The following is a 23,693-nucleotide window of genomic DNA, read 5'->3' on the forward strand; positions in this document are numbered from 1 at the left end:
TCCATTTCATATATTGTAATTAACTATATTTGTCCATTCTTCTATTGTGGGCGAGTCAGGAAGCAGCCAGTGCCTAATAATGGTTTTCTTACCAGCACATATCAGAGGAAAGTGCATCTTTCATTACATAATCATCCCGAAGCAGCCATAATTATTCTTCTACTGCAAGAATCCATCTTCCCCACCAAAGAATATAAATGATACATTGACTTTTAATAATGCTGCACTTGGATTTAAATTAAGTTTGCAGATCTGGCATTACTCACACGGGTGATATTGTTTCTATTATGTGGTGAATATCTAGCAGGAAAGTGGCTGAGGAAAAACATAATGATATTATTAGGCTTTATTGATGAGGGCATTTTTTTTCCATTAAAGAGAGAGTTTGGATTATTTGAAATGGATTCGTATGAGGTGCTTATCCATCAGTGTATTATCTGCAGTAGATGGTTGTAGTGAGGAGCACAACACGGAAGAAGAGCAATGAACTGCTGTGTTCAGGGTCAGCAACAAAACATACCAACCAGCGTACACTGTAGGCAGTACTCTGACAATTGATAAGTACCTCATACAACCCCATGCTAACTATCCTTTTAACAGAAAAAAAGGCTTTCATCAGTAAATCATCATAATGTCATAATGGCTGTTCTTCCGCTGCCACTTCTCTCCCCGATATTCAGCACAGAATATAAACAATAAATCACCTGTGTAAGTAATTAACTGATTAAATGATTGAATTCACTTAATGTTTATTAATGTTGTCTTTCTGGGCAGCCTCGTCCTCGTACTGCCCGTCTGCTGGCGGGGACGACCGCAGCATATCTGGTTCCTCGGACACTTCTGACACCAGCCAATCGGACTGCAGCATCGGCAGCCGGCTGGCCATTTGGACCGAACCGGCCTCCAGCCCACCTGAAAACATTGGCCACGTGGGCTCCAAAGTGGCGCTGCAGAGCATGGAGAAGCTTTCCGTCAACCAGGCGGGAGGTGGGAACCGCGCTCCGGCCAAGCCCCCGCGGCAGCTCCAGGAGATCGGCCGCCAGAGCTCGTCTGACAGCGGCATCGCCACCGGCAGCCATTCCTCTTACTCTGGGAGTTTCTCCTCCTACACAGGCAGCCTGGACATCACCCCCGGGGAGGACTTTGGGTCTGTTTTCAGCTTGCCTCCCCACTTGGCTCAAGACCTGAGCCCTTGTACTTGCCTCACTGTCCCTGGACATGAATACCAGGTACCAACATCACTGAGGTATCTCTACGACACTCCCAGGAGTCTGAGACAGGAGGGAGGTGGAGCTGCCAGAGACAATGAACCCTCCACTCCGACTAAAGACACTCCGGCCTCTTCTGGGCTCACAACAGACTCAGTAAAGGGAGATAAAAGCAGTGCCGTGACCTGTGAGGTTCACGCGGAAACAACTGAAAGACAGTCAGTGAGTGAACACTTACAAGAGGAGGGTAAGAAAACCAAGGTGACGCCCTCTAGTGAACACCCAGACTCCTGCCACATCTGCAGCTCTGCCTCCAAAACCATTGTGACCATCTGCTCAGTGTGTGGTGGATTTAAGGTGAGTAGGAAAATAGCTTTATGTGCCAGTTGCAGGCTTGGGGAGAAATGTAGTTAGAATACAAAAGAGGGCAACTGAAAAAAGAAGTAATCAGATTACAGATACATTTGGTAAAAATGGGGGTTCTTATCAGGATCACTGCTAAGAATTTGTAATTGTATCAGAATACATTTTTAAAGTAATGCTCCCAAAACTTGGTCAGTTGTGTGAACTTGAGTGTCTTGTTGCTCAGATACAAGCGTAGTTCTGCTCTCGTTGGCCACCTGTTTGTCTCAAACTTTAAAAAAAAAAAAAAAAAGCCACGTTCCCTGTTCAGATAGTCTCCTGAACGTGTTGTGTTGTGCAGCTCCCTGTCATACTGTAGCAGCTTGTGTGAACAGGCCGCATCATCACTCCATCATCTGTTCTGTAGCACGCTGTCAATATGACCTTTGTGGTATCGTGCAGGCTGACGGTGATGCTGCTCTGCTATTGGTGTCAAAACAAAAAAAAAAAAACAGTCCCATGGCCCATCTGTCTGACAAGTCAGCATTTCAGCAGCCATTTGACACTGCCATTGTATCCAGCAGATTTAGACCTTGACTTGCAGTTTTTCTCTTTGTACACCTCTATCTTTTTTTTAACGTAATACTGTTGAGTTTAAGAGAGTGTTGTGTTTATTCTGAGAAATACATATTAACTCTAAACTGACTCAATGTCACCCAAGTTTATTTGTGGCTTTTATGACCAAGATAAAAAATAAACTTCTGTCGTGTTATTCTTTGAGTAAAACCTTCTCAATATGAACTATGAGGTTATGGAAGAGAATTATGGCCAAAAAAAAGGAAAGAACTTTACGCATTTGCATAAGAAAAAAAAGTCAAAATGTCAAGGATACAGTTAAAATACACTTCTGACTTTATTCTCAACATAGCATTTCAAAAAGCTTTTCTTTGTGGCTTCGTGATCACAGAATTGGTAGCAATTTCTTCTTCAGAGTTTAATTTGTGTGTTTTAGGACTGCAATGAACAATTATTCTCATTATCAAATTAATCTGGGGATTATTTTCTCAATCATTTGGTCCATAAAATGTCAGAAAAAAGGCCCATTAGAACTAAACAATTCCCACGTTTACTTATTCACTCGTTTTGTGCAGCCAACACTCCAAAACCCAAAGATATCCTGGTTAAAAGCACAGAGTTATAAGAAAATAAGTCAGTATTCACACCTGCGTTGCTTAAACCAGAGAATGTTTTGCATTTTGCTTCAAAATGAGTTGAATCTGTCTAAATAGTTGCCCTAAAATATTATCACGATATTTCAGGGTATTTCTATGATATTCTTGACAATAATACAAAATACTGAAAAAAAGTTTGGTTTACAACTCTCAATAGTTGTTGAACTCTCCTCACAGGATTTTTGGCTCTTCTCGTACTCAACCAGGTGTTTCCTTCTGTTGTTACAGTCTTCTTGCGTGTCTTACATGTTACTTAATTGTACAACTGATCTTTTGTAAGCAAACCACTCACATACCACTGAAGTTGCTTCACTTTTTGGAGTGAGCTACTCCATCATGGAGCCAGTAGCAATGGTACTTTGGCATTCAGCCATGCTTGTTGTTGCTGTGTGTGACGGTACGACGGCATTTAATCAACAAGATGCAATATTACCATAATCACAATATGACTTTTTAAACAAATAATAAACAAAATTAGTCTGATATTATTGTGAACAATATACCCCTAGTACAATACATTTTCTGACATTCAGCTATTCTGTGAATTGAATTAATTGTTTCAGCTTATTTCTGGTGTTGATAAGTTGCTGTAAGAGAAGAGAGACATGTTGTATTTTAGGAGAAATTAGTTTTCTAGAAAGATCGTGCTTGGCTATCGTAGATATACAGTACATATTTTTACATTTATACCACTTTTATACTCCTGATTTTGTGCTTTATCTTCTTGTTTTTCCTTCATGTGGTGATTTTCATTTGAAATCTGAATGACATTTTCAAATATTTTCTTGGATTTGCAGTGCAACAGCCCCAGTCCTTAAAGGGATAGTTCACATATTTTTTAAGTGAAGTAGTATGAGGCACTAATCCATAGTCGTAGACCCGGTCGTCCACAGCAGCACATTGCTTAGATAATGGGGCAGTGCTGACTAGCATCTACTGTAGGTAATACACTATCAAAAATTACCTCACACAACCCCACTTCAGATAATCCAAACTATCCCTTTAAAGCTGACCTTGAGCTATGATTTGAATTCCCTTCTCATTTTAACATTCAGGTGCAAACACAGTAAAAGCTTTTTTGTCCTGGTCTTTGCATTTCAGTCACTTTTATTGAAAACTCTAAACTTATAGCTCCACCTGCTGGTAGTGCATTTAGGTCATGATGCAAATTGCATCTGATAACCTGAATAAAATGTTTGTTTGACTTTAGTCAGTCCTCTGGGAACTAAATGAAACATGAGCATTATTTGGCCAGAAGCTGACGGATCAGGCATGAACAGTGTGGGAGGGCATTTATCACCCTCAGTGTGAGCAACACAATCCACCCCTGTAGTGTTTATTGGCTCACAGTTAAAGGGCTAGTTCAAAAGAAAACATTAAACCAGAACTAAATCCTAAAACAAAAGTCACTTCACATTTTTATCAACATATTCAGTGCACAAAGTTAATTTATCATAATTAATTGAAGTCACACTGAGGGGGAGTGTGGGTAATAAATCTTCTCACAAAATCAAAGTGTGGAATAAGCTCTGTGTGATGGATGTAGTCATCTGACAGCCATGGACATGACATTCACAGCACTGACACCTCACAGCCTTGAAACTGAAACAGTCCTCTGTGCTGAGCTGTTACAGGAGAGGGCTGCTCAGGTTGTGTGTTTTATTGTCTCATGCTCAGTTAGTCATTGCAGCAATTTTCTGTTGATATATCGTTTATTATAGAGATTCTGTGTGAAATGGAACTATTTTAGACGACTTGAGAATTGATAAAAAAAGGCCAAGGTACCTCAAAATACCACCTTAATTTACCAAGACCTCGAGAAACGCCACAGAGGAAATCATGCTGTGATTTGGTATGAAAGCTTTCTGACAATTTGAGACCAGCTGCCAAGGACTTCTGTTCCAGAAATTGCTCAGAACGTCCTCATTGTCAATATATAGAGGAAACCCATACATCATCTGAACGCCCCGCGTCTCTAGTTTGTTGTTGTGAAGCTTCATGAGGCTGTGATTATCCTAGAGATCACAATAGGTCTTTTTATACATAGAGGTCAGGTTTCAAAAACATTTCTACCTGTTGGGGCATTATCTCACAAGAATACGGTCAGGCATTGAATCCACAAGAGTCTCAGATTTCTATTATCTTATGCAATTCCCATACTGTTTAAGGCAGGCCTATCCAATTACTTTTTTAGAAGAACTAGTTTTGAAAAAGTAAAATGGCCAGAGGTTTATATTTTTATGTCCTGATATGTACAGTTAAGAATTAAAATGTGTAAAACAATGCACCTTTTTATTTTTTCTTCACTTTGTTACTTTTCGCAATTGGAAAAGAACATAATTTACAAAAGTGCAGAATAAAACAATGTGTCTTTGTAATCCTATATTAGAGCTTAAACACCAGACTAAGATGTGGATGGAGCTTCCAGGTCTGAAAATTAATCTGATGCAGAAATCCAATTTTATTAAAGTCTAATTTGTTTAATTCTCTATATCACAGGGGACACCGAACATCCCTGCAAGTGGTTCAGTGGTACCTGCCATACCAGGTAAGTGTGATGAAATATTGCATGCGTACTGCATCATGCACTGATTTCTGCATGCATGAATAGAGTTGACGCATGTTTGAGAAAAAGCGCTAGTGGTTTATTGTAGCAGCCACAGCTTACTGACCTGATTTAGGAAATCGACGTGTGTTGAAGGTGTTTTTGCCTCCAGAACATCATATTTTCAATCCAGCAGATCGAAGTGTTGACAAATCACCATGCACACCCAGCATTACTGCCAGTGAATGCAGTATTGCGGTGAAGAAATTTCTGGAGAAACCCTGCGCCTCTCCTGGCGCTGGAAGCATCCACAGCTCAGACGGAGAGCCAACAATGAGGACGGGTGAGGACTCACCACTGCCAAAAACAGGAAGAGAGAAATTAGCCAGTCTCTTAGCTGATCTGTTAGGCTTTCCAAACACAGACAGGCAGCCAGAGGCGAAAACTAACAGACTGAACTTGTATGAGTCAATGAGCCCTAGACTGGGAAATGAGCTCAAATCTGCACCAACTGGCACCTGTGCACCATCATCGCAAGACTCCCAGCGTGACAGAAGAGCTGCTGTCATTTATGAAAACTGTCTCAAGTGTCAGGGAGAGCGCTGCCGCCCTCCTCCACGGGTCATACCTGCTGAAATGTACCATAACAGGAGCATTTCCACCATACTAAGCCTGAAGAAGAGCCAAGAACATGAAGCCGGTGCTAATGAGGAGCTGCTCCATCAGGCTTGCAGTGATGGATCACTGAGCGCGGACGGGCGGTGTCAGTATGAAGAGATGAATGGTCGGACAGTGTCCAGCGAAGGTAAGAGGCCTCTTCAAAGCCCCCACCGTTCCTCTGGTGTCCTTTTCCTCTTCAGTGCTTTGAAATGGATCTTCTCTTTGTTTCTGCTCTGTTGTTATTCTTTATCATCAATAAAAACAGACTTTCCTCCTGGCTTCTTTTCTTTAATCAGCTGCTTGTTTCCTCTCTGCACTCTGTGATGTTTCTTTTTGTTGTGCTGCTTTTACAACTGAGCTGTTTGAGGGGGGATTACTGTGAGAGTTAGAAAATCAGAAATAATTACCAGAGGCTGATTGATGGAGGATTTTTAAGACTGAAAAAGTTCTAATAATGCTTCTGTTATGAAGGGTTGTAAGTCTTTATTAATGGTTAATAAGTGTTTTCTTGATGTATTGTAAGTGAGTTATAAAGCAGCCTTTGAGTTGCCAGATTGTGAGTAATACATTTGACTGACGGCCTTATGATGGCTTACCTTTTGGAAAAAGGCATTTATTAACAGCTCATTGAGAATTTATTAATCGATTACCAACATTTATGAGAGCATTGTTACCAAATAGAAACGATTAACATGGTTTTTCGCATCCCAGAACCACTTCTTATTAATATTGGCTTATAACTTAACTGTAAAGATTAGTTTAATTTTGGCCAAAACATACTGTTCTTTCTTTAACATAAAATATCTTATTGAGGTTGTCTTAAAGAACTTTAAAAAAAAACTGTGAAAAAAAAACTTGTCAGCACTCTCTGGTGGATAAACTATGTAATGGCAACCAACGTTAACATCCAGACTTTTTTGCATTTCTCTTCTGAAATTTCTTCTTCCTGTTAGGCTGATACATACGTTATTAGGTACACCGAACTAAAACTGATGCAGTCTAATAGTCCTGCATTGTATTGCACTACATGGATGGTTGCAGGAGATAAAATCAGTACCTGTCACCTGCCAAATACAAGGTTAATATTGTCTTTGGAGTGTAAAAAGTTCAAGTAACCATTGCATATATGTTTTTCCTATATTAATAATTATTATTGTTTTAAAGGCAATTATTAGCTTAAGAATAGTCAGAGATGAGGGTGACAGATGTCGATGTTAAACCCTTCTCCACCCCTTTTATATTAGTAAGGACAATTTTTGCCAAATAAAAATTGGTCATCGGCAGACATATCTTTTTAATTGTTAGATATATATTGGTATTAACCTTAAGAAATCCTCTATTATTCAGGCTGTGATGTCGTCACTGCTGATATGTCAGTCAGGTTTTTCAAAATAAAAACTTTTTACATGAATAAAACTGAAGGTGATCAGTGATAACAGGGTTTTGATTGTAATAAATGACACTAAACTGTCTGCTGCGTGTTGAACTTCTTTACCAGCATGTTGATTATGGTGTCCGTCTCTTGCATGTTATCATGTTATTCCAGCTCTTATTCCAGCACCGGGGGATGCCATTTCTTCATGTGTAGAGTAGTTTGTGGTATTTTGAGCTGCACTGTTATTTGTTCCATCACTGGATTTGCAGAAAATCATGCATTTATACTTAGAGAGGACCTTGTCTGCTTTGATTCACAAAATGGATTTAAATAAGCACAATGTGGGATAAGACTATTTTCTGCCCTGGCTATTGGCACCAAAAAAAAAAAATAGCAGTTTAGTTTTTATATTTAAAACACACCATATTTTTCTCTCCCACCAGACAAAAGGCTTAATAGTAAAGAGGAAAGACGCAGAGCTGATCCTGCTTATGAGATCATGGAGAGTCGGGCGCCCGAGAGGAACTCGGAGGTAGGCCAATCCAAAACTCTCTAATCCGCTTTCTGCTATCAACTGCTCACACATTTTGGCTGTGTAACTCATTGTGCTCCGAGTTCGGCTCAACATTTTTGGGGGAGACGTCTGATATCATGGGAACACCTATTGATGAGGATTATAAAGAGTGAATAGCAGGTTAATTTTAAAAAGAGGATGGAGCGATTCATCTGAAATCTGACATGACAAAATATGTTCCATCAGCGTTTTGTGGTTTTGAACTTCTTGTCCAGTTACAGTCAGAACAACTGGGATTATCTCCTGTGATGTTCTCAGTCTGTGTGATGAGCTGAAATCATTCCATCACAGCACTGTACTTAATGTATGTGCAGCTTCCTAAACATAGCCTTGCTGTGTGCTTTTTAGACTTCAGAGTGGGCGAGTGATGAGACACAATGTTCTCGGAGGTGTTCATTCAGCCAAAAGGAAGTGAAGTCGAGCAGTCAGGTCGGGTGATGTGACCTCAGAAGTGCTCAGCTGCCTTTTTATGTTGTTCCAGAGAGGTGTTCACTCAACTTTATGGTCTTTTATTGAATTTCGCTGGTGTTATAACTTATGAAACTCTAAGCTTTGTACCAGACTGCATTAGTTGAACTGCTAAAGGTAGTTTTGTGATTGACATATTGACTTCTATGATGAAAACTAAAAATATATTTCATGATATTTCCTTTCATACTTTGATATGTGCAAGTTTTGGCCAGGAACATGGGCTGGAATTTGTTAAGGATCATTGGTTGTTGTAGCTCTTGTTTAAAGGAATAAATTGATATTTGAGGGAATAGCCTTACTCACTTTCTTTCCAAGAATTAGACAAGAAGATGGATACCACTCTCATGTCTGTGCGTTGTCAGCTGGACTGACTATCATCTGATGAGCATTTAGCCTCGGGGGTGACGCCAGTGTTTTGGGGCTTCTGCTGTAGCCGGTGCTTATCCAGATAACGAATATCAAGGACTCCTTTTCTGTGCATTGTTCATTGTCTGCAGTCCAATTAGCAATTTCAGCCACAAAAATGGCATTGGAAACTAATCTCTATAAACAGATATCTGCATATGAATGCAGATCATTTTTTTAAAAGCTATTTTGTCATCAGACTATTGCCGTTGGGTTCTGAAATTGCATTTCAGGCACCTCTTTTCCTCTCCACATGGACTGTTTGCCTGCATGCAACCATGCTCCTTGTCCATCTGTCTATTTGTCTTTTACCAGTATTTCTGAAGATGATGTAATAAGACATTATCTTGATTGTTTAATTCATGTAGAAATGTAAAAGTAAAGAACCTAAGACTTAAGCTCTTTTTCATATTTGAATATGATTGAGATACAACAATAAAACTGAATCTTAACCTGAAGTACTGCACAGATGGATAAACTATTATTCATCAAGAAATAGTTGCAGCATAAAACTTCTCCTAAAACTGTTTTTGCACATATTAAACAAAAGTAACTTGTTACTTATTGACGTATGGCTAGCCGTATTTTTCCTCCTGCTCCCAGTCTTTATGCTAAGCTAAGCAAAGCTACCATCTGGATCCACCTGCACACTTAACGCGCAGAAAAGGGAGTGATATTGATCTTCTCAACTTATGGTAGAAAGCCAATAAGTGAATTTAAGCAAGAAATGAACATTACAAAATTCTGATAATTTCATTCAGTTTATTTCCCAGCCTTACATCACAGGGCTGGATGTTATTGAATGTGCCCTAATATGGAGCGTATTTATTAAAAAACAATGCATGTAGTCATCAAGTGAAGCATCCAGCTCCTGGAAAATGTAGCAGACAATCATCTGATTCCCATTAGAGATCTCCGCTTTCAATATGATGATGGTCCCATCGAGGAATCCCTCTTTGTGTGCACCACCGTGGCCTCTCAGTGAGCCTGAAAGCAATATGGCTGCACTCCACCGCCCATTTCCACACCACAATAGCTGCTGTGCTTACAGTGTCTGTCTGGAATCAGAGATTATGTGGCAGCAATTTAAAAGGCACGGTTATCCCCTCCATAACGATGAGGCATTGCAGACACTGTTTCCGCATGTAAGACATCGCCCTGAGCTCTCAGTAAATCCTGAATATCTATAAATACTCCTGTCGTGTCCACCAAGCTGCTGAGAAAGTCACAGTCATTTCTTATGTAATAAACTTAATCAAGAGTCGCTCACTGTGTCTGTGTCTTGCAGGCAGAAGAAAAAAGCAAGTATGAGCTAATGGGCGGCTGTGGTCAGCAGAGGTTCCTGCAAGAGACTGAAGGTGAGTGAGACTGAACAAGCCAGTTAAACATGCAGATTGGTGTTCTGGAGCTGCACAAATGGACTGTTTTTTTATTTATTTTTTACTCAATGGGCCATTTTAGATGTTTTTTTTAAGTGCTCTACATGTTTTCAGCCGTGCATTATCCAGGCCTCTTCTTACAATAGCCAGGACCCACTTACAGAAAGTGAATTAAGTGGATGAGTCACGCACCTGAATCAACGTAGCTACAAATGCATCACCTGCTGGTCGATGTGCGTGAATTAAAATGAATGGATAGATAAAATTTAGCTCATTCAGTGTATGAAATGGCAAACTGGCACAAGGCAGAACAGCCACAGGCATGATGGAAGTAACCCACACCTGCAACACACGTTTACTTGACTTAATCCTGGCTAATGGACTGTGATGTTGAAGTTTCTCTTTTTTATCAAACTAAAGCTGAGTGGGTGTGCACTGTGCTGCTGGATGAAAGCGCACTGTGGAGCTGCGGCTGTCGCTCTGCAAACCCCTACATTAGCAAAATAATATGACAAATATCCCCAAAAATCGTCAAAAAAAAAAAAAGATCAGTGATGGATTCATCCCATCGTCGAAAGGCGATAAATTTGTCCACTTGCCCCACCCTATACTGCACTTTTGGAGGTACATATTGTACTTGTGCCACTACATTTATTTAACAGCTTTAGTCACCAGCTGCTTTGCAGAGTGAGATTATAATACAAAATAAAACAGCTAATAAATTATGTATTTTTATCAATTAAGATACTCTGCAGCACAGAGAGTAGTTAAAGTTAGCTCCATGTTTACCAGCTGCAACTTCAGTGATGCTTAAAAACATTAATGCATCAATAATAAAACATATTATTCCAAAATGGGCCATTTTGCATAATGAGGAATACTGAATAAGGTAAAGTTTTGAATGCAGGACTTTTACATTTAAATGAGTATTTCTAGACGGTGGTGTTGCTACTTTTATTTAAGTAAAGGAGAGAAAAAGGACGTCTCCCACTCCTGAACCTACCTTAGTTATAACACAAGTATCTCCTGCCCTCTAAAACTGTAATTTTTGACATTATTCTACAGCTTGTGATGCTAAAGTGACTTCCTTATTACATAATTGATTACTCTTAATCGAGTGGTGCTATTAATATTTCGTAGCAACTGATATACACGTCTACCCAGGACAGTTCTTCAGTTTAAATGGCTGAAACCAGATTTAGTACATTATTGCGGGCCACGGAAGCAATAAAAACATGGAAATCGGGGAGCACAGATAGCTCAGTTGGTCAAAAGTGCACCCCATGTACTGATGCCAAAAGTCTTTTGCGGTGGATCTGGTTCAATTCCAGCTCGCATTCCTTTGCTGCACGTCATCTGCCCCCCCCCCCCCCCCCCCCCCCCCTCCCCCTCCCTCTCCTCTTGTCAAGTCTTTCTGTATCCTGTCTAATAAAGACCAAAGTTCTCAAATTGAAAAGGAAACACAAAATCAGGTCTATGGCTCAGATGTAATGATAATACATCAAAAGGACAAACTGAGATAAACAGAAGCATCGGCTGAAATTGTGTTTAGAGGTAAATTAGATGTAATTTATATGATTTGTGAGGTATTATGCCAGAGATGAATCACATATAAGCCTGTAAAACGCATACGGGTATGACTCACATGCGCAATTTGTGTTTCCATTCATGTAATTTAAAAGCACCTCTCCTTTTCATTGTGTAGTAGAGGGCTCACTGCGTTTATTTCTTCACCTGCACTTTATGTAACGCCTTAAACTCAGGTTACATAAGAAGCAATTGTGTCAGGAGAGAAAACACAGCGATATGTAACCAAACAGAGAGTGCAACGGTGCGTGACAGGATACCTGCCCTGATGGTGAGGTGAGGGGACAGTTGTCAGGGGACGTTTGGCCACTTAAGCATCCCACACCCAGAAACATGCCCTCAGTCTAATGCACACCTGCTCTAGGAAGTCCCAGCAGCTGTCACAGTGTGGCACCAAACCCATCAGTCATGTTCATGTACCTACACACACACACACACACACACACACCGCTCGGCTCCCATGTCATCTCTCCCATCAGGCTGCCTCAGCAAGCAGTTAATGGACGGGGGAGGCGGCCAAGGCCGGGGGCTCAGGTTTATGTGAGGGTGAAGGCTTGATGGCAATTGAAATGCATACAAACAATTCATGTAATGTAATGTGGTAACTCTTCATATTAAAACAGCTTTACCTCCTGGTTTAAGAAAACCGAGCGGTCAGCAGCCACAACTGATGATTTTATATTGATTTATTTTGAGACATCTGTTAAGGCTAGTCTGGTGTGCAATGCAAGCACACATCAATTCCTGCAGTCAGTCTGCATTTTGGCCACAGCTCTACCACAGTTACAACTTATTTTCAAATGCATGTCACTTGAAAAGTTGTTTCTGTGAGTACATTGTTCCACAGCAGCAGTACATTTCTGCAGCCTGATTGAAGTCATTCTGATTAATAATTGTGTGTTTACATGCCTCAAATTCTCCGATTTCAGCTTCTTAAATGAGCTGAATATCTTACATTTGAGGACGTCACCTTTGGCTTTGGGAAATGGTGATCAACATTTTTTTAAATAATTTATGGACCAAACAACCGATCGATTAATCAGGAAGATAATCAACAGATTAATCGGTGAGGAAAGTAATTGTTAGTTGCGGGCCTTGGATATTTAATGGAACATATTATTTCAGTCAGTTAACTGGCCATTAGAAAAAGTGCAAGTATAAGGCTCTGCCACACAGGCTTCACTTTTCAGACCTGGAAGCTCTGTCCACTAATTAATATACAGTCCAGGTTCCACACTGCAGGTTTAATGTCCGTCTGCTAGAAAGACACATGAAAGGTGGAAAACAGGCCCGTCACCTGAAGACACAGCCGTCATTAGACCCTTGTGTTTTCCTCTAAAAAAAGCAGTTGACTTTGTGAGTCCGGGTCACTAAACTCAGTCAGGTATTGGATCTGTCACAGCCCCCAGAGGCTTCACAAAGTGTATCCTGGAAAAGCCCCTCAGCCTCGGAGCTGCGGGCAAACCCGCTGTTGTAATGGCAGCCATTATAAAAGCCCACAGTACTGTGACGGCTGCTTGGTGTCTGATCAATTAAGTATCAGGCCTCTTAGATGTTGCCAAAGGCTGCACCCACTGAGACTCTGCTGGCGTCTAATGGCTTCTCACTGATTGTATGAGCGTCCCCTGGGGTTGATGCCTCTGAGTTGCGGGTAATGGCCAGTGCCTGCTGCCATTTAGGAAGAGTCAATAGCAGGAGAAATCTTTTTTGTCCCCGAATGTTAGGTATTACCCAGCCTCTGAACGCAATTTACAGCACTGCATCTACATGATGGTGTCATTACGGTACAGCTGAGGCGGTACAGAAAATATGAGTCTGTGACAACATTTACAGTCACTATGGAAACCAGAGACTGTGATGCAGCATTTCATAGTTTTACACTACACAAGACAGTACATGTAGTCTCATAGCAATATCCCCAGTAGTGTTTCTGACGGTATATATCCTAAGATGAACTACTTGCTGTTGTTTTTGTGGTCCCACTTCTGCTGGGAATGTTTAACGGGCAGCAAATGTAGTTAAACTGTCTGGTTTCTGTGATCTAGATATTCTCTTTATTCTTCAGACATCAGTAGTTTTGCAGTAACTGATGTAAGGTGAGGTAAACAGATCTTTACACCCAAAGATCAACAGTGTTTATGTAGCTACACTATCCTTCATGTTTGTTTTGATGTGAAGTTTTAGCGCTCAGTGAGAGGCTGAGCTCTTTGTGCTTGCTGACTTGTTAATTAGTCATTGAAAAATTGTTTTTGTACAGCGCTTCACATGAATTACAGAAACTATGGGCAGTAAAGCTGCACACCCTTGAATAAGTGAATTAAGGAGAAAGTAGGTAACGGGGAGGATTTGCATTGGAGCATTGGATCATTGTTGTAATTTTTTAAGCCATAATGCCAAAGAATTGGAATATTTACTGCTTTTATTTGTTATATACGGTATAGTAGAAGGTCTTGGGCAGCTTTGGCTCATTGAAATTGTGATAGGGAGTTTTCCAAAAGTTTTTACACATTTTATAGACTAAACAATTCAGAGCAAAATCAGCAGACTAGTTGATGATGCAAATGACCATTAGTCGCAGCCCTAAAGGCAAGATTCTGTTTTAAATAGGGCTAAAAATAATTAAAAACTTGCAAAAAATGTAGCCTTTTAGGGCATCCTTGTTAGCTCAGGAAATATAGTAATACTAATGGAATAAGTTAATTTTGCATAATGTAAATGTCATTATACATGTGTCCAACTTCAGCCCAAACTTTATGTCTGCGCGGTCTTATAAAGCAGCTCGACTCCATTGCAGTTGCCACTTTCTCGACGTAGGCAGAGCTGATCATTATAGCGACATTATTCCCACAGTTGGGAAACAAAACGCAGTCAGGAGTTTTGCTTTGATCTTGAGAAACTGCACTCAAATCTAAACTGTACATTTACTGCCAGACTGAGGTCCATCTGACTTTCATTATCAGGACTAAATCCAAAATACTGACTTTTTTTTCACTAGTTAGTCCTTTAACTTTATTTGCCAGACACCGTGTTTCTCAGCTGAGTTGTGCTGCCTTGTCCACCAGTAGAGAGACTGACCACTGGTGGTGTGTGCTGTGCACTATAATACATCACCTCAGTCTGTATCAGTTTAATAGGAAGATAAACATCTGTACTTTTGATCGTACTGATAATCACACTGTAGGGATTTCTTAATACTGTGTTATAATGTAATACCTTTAATACAGACGAAGCTCAGTATATCTATGTGATCCTTTGCATAGAAATACATGTGAGGTTTAAAGTCAACACTCATCAAAAGGCAAATTCATCTTGGCCAGTGTGTGCCCACAATGCCAGGGTCATTTTTGGATATGTTGACACTTATTTCCTGATAATACACAGGTTTTGATCTCGGTTGCACACAAGTAGCATCACTAATAGAAGAGTACATCTTTTTTTTTCACTAGTCTGTATTCACAGGGGAATATTCAAGTTATGCAGATCTCCCAGATATCCTTGAGTATACTCTCCTGTTGTTGAAGGTTGTAGCTATCTTTGCTGGCACTGTAGATACAGGAATTTAAAAAAGGACGGTCGTGTCACAGGGCTAAAATATGTACATATTTTATGCAGTTGTTCTGAAACTGTATCAGTAAGACACTGAGCTGAACGGCATCCAACTAGTCGGCAATGAACTCGACTCTGCACCTCTTTATCCGGGGTGGCTTTTAGGTTTATGACAGGTAAGCCATTCATCAGGCACAATAAATTACACAGACAACACACTTTAGGCAACGCTGCGGCTGTAATTTTATGTGTTTGACAGGAAAAGCTATTCAGTTGAAATGGGTTGAGGCGACATTTCTTGTTAGCTTTACTTGACACTTTTTTTTTTTTTTCCTGCTGACTGCACTGTTTGATCAGCTGTATAGATCCTTGAAGCATTAGCTGTTTTTACCCAGAATATAACACTGCTTGTGTTCTGCAGCTGTTCAAAGTTTAACTGTAGTCTGCTTGCCAATAAAATTGCTTATTTTTTAGTACATTTGTCATAGACCAACTGCGCACATGTGCATGATTTTTTGTATAACATTTAGGAGGATTTATTCGCAGAATATGGCAGGAATGCAATATAATTTTCATACTGGTTCTTAAATAGTGGCTCACACATTTTAAGGACCAGTATGCATGACTGTTACATTTCTTGACAGGAGCTGTACTTTGCACTCCTTCAGAAATGAATGTGGCGCTCTTGGTGTTGCCGTACTTGACACAGTATCTTGATTACATTTACTATCAATAATAGCTTGAATTACTTTGTAGAACAGAACATTGTTTTTATTTGTTAGCTGTATAGGCAGAATGTATATTTCTTTTCCATATTTTTTTTTTCTTCTTGCAAAATATTTATATATCCTACATTCAGTATCTTACACGCTGTAGAAATATCGACTGAATATTGATACCTTTACTTACTAATTTTGTCCAAAAAAAAATCCAGTATCCATCAGGGCCTTATTGTTTAGTTACGGTTAAAACACTGTTTGCCAAGTTGGTGTTTTTGCTATAAATCAAATAGGAACATTTTTATATGAATCAGATTTATAGTAAAAATAATTGGCAATACTTTTTTTTTACCAACATGTGAATTCTGCTGTTTGGGTTTTATAAAATGAACTACCATTAAACACACCAGAATGTTTTCATTCATGTTAAAGCCATTGGCCATTGGGTACAAAGAGCTGATGGTGAAATTAAAAGAGCAACAAGTTAGAGATTTACTGCGTCGTAACACAAAATGACTGTAATGTATCTCATAAATTATCTCTGGGGCCTGTCCACTAATTATACACAAGTAGCCTCGAGGGCAATTCACTGGGATCCACTTTGTGCCAGCGTGGCCGCTGATCCCATAATCTGCCGCTGTTGAAAATAATATCGTCACTTTATTTCAGATGTCTGTATTTGAATGAATCTAATTAACATTAAGGCCGTTTCCTCAAGAGTTACTAACCCTGGAGGGGGAAATCTTTAAGCTCTTGATTAAGGTTATAATGACAGTGTTAAAATAACACCAGGCTCATCCTTGATTTCTTCATAATTATATTTTAATTAATGTCACAAACCCCTTTTTCAAAATAAGTGTCTCAGTAAGGCTGGTATTATTTTATCTTTTCAATATTAATCAACAAATCCCATGAAAACCAACAAAGAATGTATCATACAGTGTGTTTTCTGTGTAGTGACAGCCTGGCAGATCATACTCCTCTGTGCAATAGAACTACATTGTTAGAAACACATAAAAGAACCATTAAAGTGTTTTTTTTTTATTTTAATTAAAATGAACATTGCTGGTGTAGAAAAATTGAAATGAATCCCCAACCAAAACACTGAGCCATTCAAAACACTGAAATAACTGAAGAATGGTCATCTAAATACAAGTGTACGGGTCTTTTATGTGTTTAAAATGTTTTTTGGATGACAGTGGCGTTATTTGGCTATTGGTTATTTGACACAGTATAATCTATCAGGCTGTGGATGCACACACATCTTGTTAGCAGGATGAATTACTTGTTGGTTTTGGCCTCTTCAGGGACTGTGATGATAAAAGGAAACGTTCAAACTAATTAACACTTTGTTCCTCTTGTATTGACAGGGGCAGTGTTCGTTTTTCCCCCAGAGGCGCCACTTCCTGAAAGGCCTCGCAGCGAAGGTGTGACGTATGTGAATATTCCTGTTAGTCCCACATCCAAGAAGCAACTCAACTACATGGAGCTGGAGCTGCAGGAGCCAGGTCTGGGCACCCGAGGGAGTGTCGCACATCTCCCAACTCAGAGTAAGGATGCGTCCAAAATAATCTTTAAAGTTCCCTTTAAGTCAAAATCAGTGTTTAAGTGCATCACATATGTATTACAAAAATGACAAACAGTTGTTTTGTAGATATTCTTGGGTGTTTTTAATGGTATTTTAGAGTTTGTCTTTTTCCTGAAAACAGTTCAAAACTGTTGATGATCCTGCGCTTGGGGGTGTTACTTTTTTTTTTTTTGGGCAATGGACGGCATGTCTCCACTGACACCAAAATACCTGAGATACGAGCGCTGCCATCTTGCAGCGGTGACGCCATTTGGTCTCATTGATCAGAGCTGGAGGCACGGCGTCGAGGTCCTGCCCACAAAGAAAAGGTCATTTATCAGAAAAATGAACACGTGAACAAACATCAGCGTGATAAGACCTATTGAAAAGGGCAGGGTTTATGACTTATACTGCAGCCAGCCAGCAGGGGCGATGATTTGATGTTTCTGACTTCACTTTGCTCTATAATGTAGTGCAGCCGCACCTGGTGGAAATTGCGGGTTAGCTGTTAGCTGCTGTGAACTGGCAACAGAACTGGTGTCACCATCCTCCCAGTGAACACTAACAGAGATCAGCGTCAACACAGCCTCCGAGATAGATGGGGAATAAAGTACTGAGGTTGTATACAGAGAGCCCTGGTGGAAAGATAGTTGCTAAACTAATTTAGCTAACCGCTAACTAGGGTTGCAACCTGTCCTGTATAATACAGGATTGCTCTGCATTGAGGGAAAAAAAAAAAAAAAAAAGCACTGTCCCTTACTGAATCAATACAGGATGCAATTCATCCTTTATATTTATGCACATCATACTCTAATGCAGAACACTAAGTTTGCATCTATTTGGAATGACATGAAAAATAATAAAATGCCATTTATTGTTTAATAATGACGACAGATGCCTTTAGCTCAAGTCCACCTGTAAAAGAGAAAATCTGTCCAAATACAGATCTAAATGGCAAATATCATGAGTAGATCAGTCCTGTCAGTGGGAGTGAGTGGGAGTGAATACAAGACAAACTGTACAGTTTGTACAGAGAGTACAGAGTATTTTCTGTCGCCTATGGTGGACTGTCCGATCTGAGGCAAGTACAAGGGCAAAGGCCCAGAGTGGAGACATTTTGACAGACCAAATGTTTTGCCAAAAAAAAATAAATCACAAATTAATTAATTTAATTCTACTGCTGCTGAGAAGATGATCATGATAATAGCATCACTTGAAGGGATTTGAATCAGTGACTTTCAGCATCACAAGCATCAATTTATTTAATTGAGCCATAACATCCAGCAGCAGTATTGAGCAGTATTACTACTTTTTCCAGTAACAAGTAGTGTAAGGGATTACAATATCCAAAACAGTAATTATATTACAGTTACTAATCCAAGTAACTCTGAGTTACTATTTCACTGTAAAATATATCAGTGTATTGAACTAAAATGGAAGGAGTCTTTTTCTTGGCAACCATTAATCGACTAATGAAAATACTGCTCCACTGGACTACTGGTCAAAAATACTTCAGGGAACCCATTAAGTATCACCGGTGTCTGTATGGTAGAGTAGTTATCAAGACCTCAGTACCTTACAAAATGTAATACCAAAAGCCGATATCAGATGTCTGGTCAGATTCATAAACTTGTTAACATATTTTAGATCAGATAGTTCCTGGCTGTGATAAGCAAATATTGTCCGACAAATATACTCGTTGAGCTCTAATCAGTATGAAAAATTTAGGCATTGGTACAAGTGTAAAAACATTTTCAACCCTAGAGGTTAGTAGTCAAGAACATAGATCTGATTACAACTTAATGGCATAGTGGGAAAGGAACTCTTTAAAACACCAAAGTCATGAACAAACTGACCGACCAAAGCAGCAGAGAACCAGCAACTGTTTTTAAAATGTGGTCTTGCGGCCTTGAGGGCAGCAAACGGCTGTTTCTGGTTAAACAAAAGGAATCTTAGCATTAAAAAAAAAAACAGCACTATCTTTGTGGGGATCCTATCTGTAATGTTGTCAGATGCTCACAAAAATCTGAGCTGGTCAGTGGCGAACAAGCACTTTTAATGGACGCACTTTGATGGGAACATTAACACCAAAATATGTAAAAGATATAGTGCCCAGGTTAAAGATAATCAAGATAAACTAACCCATTGCTTCATTTCCCAAATTCCCGGTTAGATAAGTGTTTGCAATGATTCAAACCACAGAGCGGGATTCATAAGGGGCCATAAACAAAACCTTCATGAAGTGTTGCATTAGTGTTAGACACCATTATTAAACCCTGCTTTCATTCTGTTAATGCCCTGTTCCACTGTATAATGAGTCCTTTCCAAGTGGACATGCTGTAAATGCCAATCATCATCATCATCATCAACTTGAAAATCATGGATGCTTTTTAATGCATTTTCAGATCCACATTATAAACTCATGAAACATGCATGAGAATTTCCAATGAGGATCTTTAATAAATTAGATGTAAGCAGATTTTAAATGCCAAAGGTTTGAATTTAAAAGAAAATCCACATCCTGAATTGATTAAAATGAAAGTAAAATGACCTCAGTCGTCTTTGTTCACACGTTGTACAAGGATTTATCACTTGTTCTCCTGTTCTGATCTGTTTGTGTGCGTGTGTGTGTAAAAGCAATTTTGTAAATAATATATTTTCTGTCCAAATCCTGCAGACAGATATGAAAGAGCCCACTTAAAATAAACCAGGATATCGATATCAAGCCAGGATGAAAAGTCCCTCTCAACACATGATTGTCCTGTAATTCTATTTAACTTAGATTTACAGGAATCGCTCCCCAACGATTGAGCCGATTTCCTCCCGTCTCACTAAAAGACAGCTGTGTCCTTGTCACTGGAGACGCGGTAGTGAGCTGTAATTGACAGACAAGTCGGCTATTAGCGTCATTGCCCTCAGGAAAATGAGCAGCGCCCGGGCTCTGACATGAGAGAGGTTAATATCTGATGTCAGCAATACAGTTTATATCCCGGCATGCGGCCTCATTAATCTGTCACCTGGGAGGGGGGGTTGTCCCATCTCGCCACTGAAAAGGGGTCACAGGGCATTCAGATCACAGCTGTGAATTCAGTGGCTCAAATGGGATCCTCCTCCAGGGACTGTTGGTGTGTTGTGAGGTTTTGATTTCCTCGACTTTATGAGACTGTAAAACACATAACTCAAGCAGGAGGCAGCGATGTGTGGAGTACAGTGATGCGCATTTTTTCTGATAGTCATGCACATTCTGCTTCTGCGATTAAACCTTGCCTGTGTGATTTTCACACACGGAATGGCACCGAATTACGGCAACGCTAGTGACGTGCATATGGAAGACGGTGCGTGAGGGGAATTTTAAAGGCTTTGGCTGAGTCATTTGCATGTTCTTCTGCTTCGTGTGGCGAGACTCAATCACATACCTTGAGCAATCATGTTGGCAGCGAGGGCAGAGAGCCACTTCACTCTGAACTCCCTGCTTTCATGTTTGGATGTTTTTGTCAGCTTTCAAAATTCTGGATTTCTTTTCAAAGTTGATACAGCAATGCTTTTGCTTTCACAAGAACGTCAAATGTCTCGTTTTGTCCAACCAATAGTGTGAAAGCTAAAGATATTCAGCGAGACTTAGAACAACAAAATACTCACGTCTGAGAATCTAGAAACTCAGCATGTCTCCACTGACACCAAAATACCTGAGATACGAGCGCTGCCATCTTCCAGCGGTGACGCCATTTGGTCTCATTGATCAGAGCTGGAGGCACGGCGTCGAGGTCCTGCCCACAAAGAAAAGGTCATTTATCAGAAAAATGCACACGTGAACAAACATCAGCGTGATAAGACCTATATAAAAGGGCGGGGTTTATGACTTATACTGCAGCCAGCCAGCAGGGGTGATGATTTGATGTTTCTGACTTCACTTTGGGGAGCTGTCATGTTGTGCATCATCTCAATGGCTAAATGTCAAATAACCGATTCTTATAATTTTCTGTCAATCTAAAAACTGTTTAAGCTTTTCCTACCAAAAGTAGCTTGCTTTGTTGCAGCAAGCCAAAAGAGAAAGTGCGTTGCGCTAGACTTTCTGTGACACACTTAAAGTTAAAAGAGGGTCTGTTTTTGTGTTTTGACAGGAAAGAGCTCCACCAAGTACGCCCAGATTGACATCACTGCCACAGAGACGGCCCACAAAGTGGGCACGCAGCACGCCCTGGGACGGCAGGAGGGCCTTCACACTCTGGAACTCAGAAGAAAGGGGACGCCACATTGACTTCTTCATCACTGAACTGCTGATCTCAGCAGGATATCTTTGCTCATCACCAGCGCACTACATCAAACTTTAAAGTTTGTAAAAAAAAACAAAAAAAACATGGCTCTGGGATTTTTCTTTTTAAGTCCAGACTGTTCCCAAAAGATCCTTTGAGGTTTACTGTGGGATTTGTTCTCTGTTCTGTTCATCTTTTGAATACAATTTTTTTTTAGAAGTTGCCAAGTGTCCATTTCTCCTCAAATTCAGACTTGTTTCTGTAATCTCAAAACAGCTTGGAGGTAGTCTCCTCAGAAAGGGTTGGCACAGGATCAGGAGCAGCATTTCAATCTCGCTCTCCTTTGTGGACTCGGGCATCTCATTAAATGGCATTATGTCAGTGCCGGAGCCTCAGGCTAACTTGGAAGAAGATGTGCCAGTCCTAAGCTGAGTCACTGGCCCCAATAAACCCCCAGAGCAGAGGCATTTCACAGCTCACACCGGCCTCATCCCTAATAACATGCAATATGCTGTTTTTATCTGGGTTTGGGATGGCGAGGCAGGGTGGCTGCAGGAGAGGAAGCAGAGATGGTGTTTATTCTCATGAGGACTTCACACTCATTTTTTCCTCAGTAATTCCAGACGTAGTTGCACGAAACTCACTTTATAGTAAATTCATACTTGGGGAAACTTTCCATCCAGTCTTACTCAGAATGCTGCAGATTTTAGGTTCACAGTGGAAAAAAAAAGAAGACAAGATTTAGGTTTGAGCAGGACAATTAATGGTTCTGCATAAGACTTCCACATCGTTCATGGTGACTTTTTTTTTTTTTTTTGCCTGGGTGTAACTAATCGATCAGTGTTCATCATAGGATCAGAATCTCATTGCTGCTATTGTCTTTTTTTCCTGTTTCACAGTTCACATGGAAAATGATTTACTGTGGGAAAAGTCTTCATTAAATAATGCAAAGCTGAGAAGGTGGTGAAAATCACTGGATTTTTTCTTAATCACTCTGAAACAACAAATGTGTCACAGAACAGACTGACACTCACGGCCTTCATTTTTCAGAATGATGTATTTGAAAAAAGACGTTTGAAGTTTGTTTTTTATGAACTCACTGAAGTGGTTAAAATCCTTTTTATTATTATTCCAAATTGTGTGAGTGCACATAGATATTTTTACTTAAACCGCAATTATTAAAAAATGGTTTAGTATGTGTTTTGTAGAGCTGTTTTAGTCTATATATTGTTTTAGTCTCATACTCTACTTGGATTACAATCTTATTTTGATATCTGTAAATACATTTTCTTTCTGTGTAGGTGATGTGGATTGTTATATACATGTGAAGACATAATGTATGTACAGTAAAGATGTATTGAAAGAGTTCAAGGACAGTGCCTGTTTCCTAAGGCACTATTTTTTTCTTGGAATATTTTTTCTTGTAAATTATTTATAACCTTAATTACTGCTTTGATGTGCATGTTCAGTTTTTTTTAGAGCTACTGTAGGTCACATATGGGACTTTTCCCCCCATGTACAGTTGTAAACCAGTTTGGTACAATATTACATAAAGCATCCTCACATTTAATGCGTTTGTTTTTATTTAACACTACGATGAAGGATCTTAGTATGGACTAGGGTACGAAGTCAATTGGTAGTAATCACAAGTTATGGTGACAATCACAAGTGAGCCACTGGAATAATAGAAATATATAAAAGCTAATATAAATTGTTTAACTGTCCATTTAAATGATGCATTATAAAACTCAAAGTAAAAATAATAAGTAAAATAATTTAATTTGCTAATAAATAATGCATCAATATTCTGTCCTCAAAGAATTTAAATCA

At 39.7% G+C, this 23,693-nt stretch overlaps 1 protein-coding gene across 2 annotated transcripts in view; it reads left to right on the forward strand.

The window, feature by feature from the left end:
* The window catches only part of dok7a (docking protein 7a), a 47,091-nt gene extending 23,660 nt beyond the window's left edge, over window positions 1-23,431 (forward strand). The window contains exons 7-13 of one of the 2 annotated variants that reach the window (XM_084712559.1): window positions 775-1,565; window positions 5,282-5,330; window positions 5,521-6,132; window positions 7,806-7,894; window positions 10,101-10,170; window positions 17,414-17,593; window positions 21,732-23,431. In XM_084712559.1, coding sequence (XP_084568685.1) covers window positions 775-1,565; window positions 5,282-5,330; window positions 5,521-6,132; window positions 7,806-7,894; window positions 10,101-10,170; window positions 17,414-17,593; window positions 21,732-21,868 — 1,928 coding nt within the window. In that variant the 3' untranslated portion in view covers window positions 21,869-23,431. The remainder of the gene's footprint in view (window positions 1-774; window positions 1,566-5,281; window positions 5,331-5,520; window positions 6,133-7,805; window positions 7,895-10,100; window positions 10,171-17,413; window positions 17,594-21,731) is intronic. The other variant, XM_084712560.1, reaches the window with a different exon arrangement.
* The last annotated feature ends 262 nt before the right edge of the window (window positions 23,432-23,693 follow it).

The sequence above is a fragment of the Lutjanus erythropterus genome, chromosome 23, assembly GCF_056507025.1.
Source record: "Lutjanus erythropterus isolate fLutEry1 chromosome 23, fLutEry1.hap2, whole genome shotgun sequence".
Taxonomy (NCBI): Eukaryota; Metazoa; Chordata; class Actinopteri; order Lutjaniformes; family Lutjanidae; genus Lutjanus; species Lutjanus erythropterus.